The 6053-nt window shown below is 47.3% G+C and overlaps 1 protein-coding gene across 1 annotated transcript in view; it reads left to right on the plus strand.

Moving 5' to 3' along the window:
• Window positions 1-5716, plus strand: part of LOC149350431 (uncharacterized) — a 46076-nt gene extending 40360 nt beyond the window's left edge. The window contains exon 2 of the mRNA XM_089579450.1: window positions 1-5716. This exon is cut by the window's left edge and continues 719 nt beyond it. Coding sequence (XP_089435576.1) covers window positions 1-42 — 42 coding nt within the window. The 3' untranslated portion in view covers window positions 43-5716.
• Window positions 5717-6053: the final 337 nt, after the last annotated feature.

Consider the following 6053-nt stretch of genomic DNA (forward strand, 5'->3'; position numbering starts at 1 on the left):
TGGGCCGTCGACGACTCGCTGGATGCCCTGCCACCCCTGTAAGGTGTGGCCGGCCGCCGTGGAGACCCGGCCGCTGATTGCGGGGCCTGCCGATTCGGTCACCCGTTCTGCCGGCAGGCTAAACAACGCCCTCCTAATCAACGAATCTGCACGACGCAGCGCGGTCCTCGCCACTGTTGTTAACTCTCTTGGCACTCGGTCGCAGCTCACGCAAAGCACCAAAACGCTGGACACGCTGGTGTCAGGGTTCGCAACGCAGGTTTCTGCCCAAACCGCAGTCAAGGTCAATGAACGTGCCATGGCCACAGAAGCACTTGAACTGTGGCCTCCGAACGATAGTCATTCCAGGGCATTGTACAACGCAAACATTTCATCACCCACCAAAAACACCCTTGAAAGTCAAAGTACCACCGCCGGGTTCTCCATCACGTTCCTCGCTGTTGTTGGGCGGCAGCCACCAAAAGAAAAGCAAAAAGCGCGTGCTTGTTTTCTGCTCGGAGCATTCCTGTCTTTCCTTTTTGCTCGCCGTTACGAGTCCAAAGCAGCAGCAATTTTCGATTCGTAATTGCCTTTCGGCACTAGCGTTCGCGTCGCAGTCCAAGGCCCTCTTGGTCAGAGCGTTAGTGCCACGGCTGGGAAACGCGCAGAAGGCAACGAGTTTGCGCCATTACCAGGGGGCATATACTTATCGCCGCGGTATAACCGAAGAAACAAATGTATGCGGCTAGCATTGTATCGATCGCCGCGCTGAAGCTGTTTGTTTTAATCCAGCTTCCGATCAAAACTGGCGCCGCCTGGCACTTATTCACGCATTGCGCTGACGTCGATTCCCTCCATATAGCCACCGGCACGAGGCGACAAGTGCGCCAGCGAAAGGGAAGAAAAAAGCACAGTCACAAGCGTGCTGCTCGACTGAACCAAGCAAAGCAATAACCTCGACCACCGTACGCGTCTATGCAACAGCGATAACTACTTTCTTTTTCCGGGATAAACGTGACACACGCGCTGTCATCTCGAGAAACGCTCACTTTGAAAATCGCTCGAGCAATAACTCGCGGAGGAACGCTTCCTAGCGCGCCCCCACGAACGAAAAGCAATACCTAAAGTCGCGGCGAACTGCGGCGGCGGCGCTGCATCCGAGGGCAAATTAAGTGCTTCGTCTAGTCTCAGACCGCGGACGATCGTGGGCCGGCCACAGAGAGCCATTGAAGCGAGAGTCAGTGAAGGCTTGCGTGCGCTTATACGAAAACTGCTGCGATAGCTTTAGAAGAATGGTGCACATAGAGGTGATATTTATTGAGCTCATTGTATTTATTTAGCCGAATAGGTGTTTGTTTATATACACGCTTACTTAAGATTGCACGTTTCACTGTATATACTCATTTATTTGCAACAATGAAGTAGACCTGTGCTAGTCAGAATTAGCGCAAGTACGAAGACTACTCACTAGGCACGTAGAGTGTACCACTGCAAGGTCTCAAAGTATATTTAGACCACGAAAAGCGTACGCGTGAGTAGAGACGGGTGTCGTAAGAGAGGTGTACGTGCTCCCGGTGACAGTGACGGAACAGCCGAGCGCGCCGCCCCAGCAATTGGCAAAGAGGCGAACGATTTTAACGCCGCGGAAACTGTCACAACGGCGGAGCGAAAGCTTCCATGGCGCGTAACACAAGTGCTACTTCCGCACACGCGTCCGTTTTACTAGCAGCTTGACATTTATTTCCCTCCTCCCAAGTGTAAGGTCATCGACTTGAAAGCTTTGTGATAGCCCAATGTTAGAATTCAGCGAAGCTACTTCCTTTTTCTCATTCTCCATCGCGTACGTTTAGGTATTTGAGAGGCAGACACTCGCGTCTACATAGCACTTGAAAGGATGCTACTGTCATGACTACACGGTGTGCGGCTGTCTAACGACGGCTGACGAGAGTCGCTCGCTCTCCACCACAGCGGATCACAGAAACGCGCTTTCGCAGGTTTCTTCGCAGCAAGGATATGTCTGGCTGCGTTCTTAGGGGTGACCAACTAGTACGTCGAGGGACATTACGGGAAGGGGGGGAGGGAATGTTTGCAAAGACACTACTATATTAGGGCTATCAAATGCAGCTCTTCCAGCGGATGCTCCAGGCCAAGTGTCGTCCTGCAAATCTTGCTTGTAGCAGCGACAATAAACTTGCACTTCGATAGCGGCCACCTACACACTTTATCCCGCTGCCGCAAACTGCGCTAAATCAAGATGTTCAGAAATGCGCTGAGCAAGTTTACACAAACTTTTTCAGCGTGAATGCGCCTTCCACGTTCTCCAAGTTGAATGCGCAACAGGACGGGCCCCGTGCGCGTGCCAGTGCGAGTGGTTGCCTCATAACTGGCAGTGTCTCACAAATACAGGCGCGAACAATCTACATGAATTGCAATACAATAGCAAACCTCGTCTCACAGCAATAACCTTTCGGTGAACAGGAAATGACAATCCCCCTTTACTGCGAAACGACAGTACTTAAGCAATACTCGCGAAATGAAAAACAACGGACTACTCCATGGTGCTCTATTCACGTTATAATAAAACTGTATATGTAGGTGCAACGCATTTGGCCCGCACAATCAGGCTAAAAGCTTGTTTCGTCGCCCGATTTCAGGCGCCGTGTGCATTATTTAGCAAGGACAAATCAGGGGGCAGGCCTGGTGCAACAACACATGACAAAATGCCCCAGCATGTCTCCCAAAATCGTCTGATTTTTTTTTTGCTTGTTTTTTGCACGGGACACACCAGCGTTGGAAGTGCCAAACGAAAACCCAGCTTCAACCTATCACCGCGCTGGCTGACCTTTATCCGAAGTTCAAGGTAGTTACCCTGCCCTTGCTGTGCAAGCCGTGCGTAGCACAGAGATAATCCTTTCGCTTCGAAGGGTGTCTGCGTTTTTTTTTATGCATCTGTTTTCTGCTCTGCGGGCCTGGTTACTCGTTGAAGCTGGAGTATATTCGGGCAATGGCCACGTCAGTGTGTATGACTACAAGCGCATGTCTTCGTTTGGCCCTGGGTGTTGAAATGGCATCTCGGGTTCCCTTGGGGTTGTACTGTGCTGCGATTCTTTTTTTTCTAATTTCACATCTTTGCTCCTCTAACGCTGGTCACCACCACCCGTGACGTCAGAGCCTACAGCTGGCAAGCAATATATGCCGCCGGCTGAGCTGTCAAAGGCGCTGCTAAACATTGGAAAAGAGGAGCACAGGAAGGAATCGAAAAAAGGGTCTCTACAGTAATCGCTGCCCCTGACTTCTCAATACAACACCGAGTTACGGAGTGCCCCCCTGTCGTTTCCGCACACTACCACCTCGGTCATTGGCATGCCTCGTTTTTGTTGCAGTTTCGAGAATGCCGTAGTTCTGTACCGGATCATGGTCTTTCAAGCACTCGATGTGCTGTGTGTCTTGTGATGGCGTCATTTTATTTTCTTGTCACTGATACTCTGATGATGATATTTGCTTTTGTTGTGCCAGGTGTATATAGGTGGTGTCTTGACCGTACTGCGAACAAAAAATGTGTTCAGACCAGCAATAATTTTTAGGATGTAGAAGACAATAAAGTGCATCGTACTTTTTGAACAGCAGTGCTTGTAGTGGAAACGATGTACACGTATCGATAAACTACATTTTCATTCAAAAAGTGCTGACCAAAAACAATCAGCTTTGTGCCGTTTTTAATTTCAGTCCTGCATCTTGACTGTATCGATTTTGAAATGTTTCTTTGTGACCCCGAACAACGAAAGATGGTCTGCTATGCAGCAAGGTTGTTCAAGTTATGGACAAGATGTTATGCTGACGCTTGGGAAAACTTCAATATTGCGTCATCGGGGTTTATTTTGTAGCCTAATTAAGCAATAATGCAATAATGGGAAAAGTCTTGATGAAGACTTGCCCTATGGAAAATGATGGCGCCCCTACGAAGCGTTATCGTGTTGGTTATAAACTTCCAAGAAAATTCCCGCTACAATAGCCCGGTAGTACTTAAGCCCCAACTTTTTCGCTCCTACTCTAATAGGGCAGGGTTCAATGTTTTTCCTTTTTTTTTTTGTCGTGTATATAGGTGCTTTTTGGACAAAGCGAAAAATGCTAAAATACCGGTGCTGTCGTTGAGAAATGTGAGATTTGAAGCCGCCCAAGTTTTTGTAGCTAAAGTTTAAGAAAAAAAAAAGATTACAACAGCCGCTTGGCTCCGTAGTGACTTAGAATGTCTGTACTTCGAAGCGCTGTATATGGCACTCTGAAGCCATTAGCTGCATAAGATGGTTGCTGCTAAATTAAAAAAAAACAACCAATGTACGACCTTATCGGTCAATACGTTATGCAGCCAAGTAAAGTTCATGATCGATTTGATAAGCATAATTTCTAGTCTCTTTAATGCGTCTTTAATCTACATGTGCCCAGATAAGTCAATTGCTCGCTTACATATTTGGACGACTACATATTCCGCTCTTATAATAAATCTACCGAAATGTGAGCAAAGTATGTTGCGCTTTCTTTTCCGGATGCTAAACCGGCAGCACACTGAAGGGCTTGAAAAACGCGTTAATGAAGCCCGTCAAATGCAGTGAGCTCCTCGTTTGTGTCATGTCCGCCGCTTGAGCTTTCGTGGAACTGTTTCGCGTTGTCACAACAGAGAGTCCAATAGCGTACACTGCACCATACCAATGTCTGTCATCCGAACACTGCCTGGTGCAAGGTGTCCCAAATGGCATGGTGAAAAGCGTTTCACGCAGTCCTGTGCAATACTCGACAGACTGCGCCTTCAAACATGCTCGCTTCTTTCATTCTTTACGCTCCATACCTCCTCTATTAGTGTCAATGTAGGAGTTGTTAGCACGGAGTTGCTGCCTGTCATAAATTTTTCCAGTGTATCTGATTGTAATTCAATTGCATTTATTTGTGAGTGAACGCTACTGGGTATGATATGTTTCGGGCGATTTATTTTGTCGCCTGTTCACTTTGGAACTGTTCCTTTCAAAGCATTCCGATTGGCTGAATGAACAAGGTGATGTGACGCCACGCTCGAGGAGCGAAATGACTGGTCCTTCGGCCTCAAAATACGGTTCCGCCTTGAACGTGGCGTCGCGACGTGAAAGAAACGTTTCCAGAATGTGTAGAATCGCACAGTAAGGGTCCTGATGTTTTTCTTTTTATTTTCTCCCTGCGAGGTTACCCACTTTACGGATATCCAAATGTTTCAACTGTACGTTATTCGAGCATTAAATTATGCCTTCTACTCAGACGTGGTGAGGAATAGAGAGACTGTTTGAAAACTTTTTTTCTCTTTATTACATCTCCCTCTGAAAAGATAAGCAGAAAAAAGAGTTATTACAGTCTGTTCGTGGCAATGGAATTGCTGTGTGACCATCAGTCAGGCACGACGCTTGATTGTCGAAAACCCGATGCGTATTTGACTCTTGTCTACCACATATGCTCCTACATTAGTTCGTTTTTGACGACGGCTACAGTTATCTCAACTGTTTGTGAATGTACACAAATCAGGCTTCTCTAGCTCTTTTTAGGAAGTCGTCTGTACAGTTTGTAGAGTGAGAAGCTGCGTAGGCACCTGTACGGATTTTGCTGCCGCCGCGTAGCACTCTTTTTCGCAGCCTCCCTGCGGTGGGGCTTCGCACTAAAAGAGCGAAATAATTTGGGCAACGCTATTGTTCCAAATTAGGGGAATAAGACGAGCTGTTCGACTTGACCTTATACATAGTCACTTTCCCCTTTCTATGCATCTGTTTCGAGGTTTCTCCTGTACTAGAGTTTGCATCTCGAGCAATAAATGTCCCTATTTTTTACGAATATGCAGTTTGAGCACTGTGTTATTTCGCCGCGAATCAAATGATGGGAATTACGCGAGTGAAATGCATTGGCAGTTTCACAGCTTTTTGCTGTGAAGCTACCACCGTTCAGTATTTACCACCGAGTCTATGCACGGCAACTACAAAGTTTACATGCGTGCACTGATAAACACACTTTCACACGCTTCATGTTGCTTTTCTTCCTACCTGCATGCCCAACAATTCTGG

The sequence above is a fragment of the Amblyomma mixtum genome, chromosome 3 (genome assembly GCF_055824585.1).
Source record: "Amblyomma mixtum isolate Tamu chromosome 3, ASM5582458v1, whole genome shotgun sequence".
In the NCBI taxonomy this organism is placed as follows: domain Eukaryota; kingdom Metazoa; phylum Arthropoda; class Arachnida; order Ixodida; family Ixodidae; genus Amblyomma; species Amblyomma mixtum.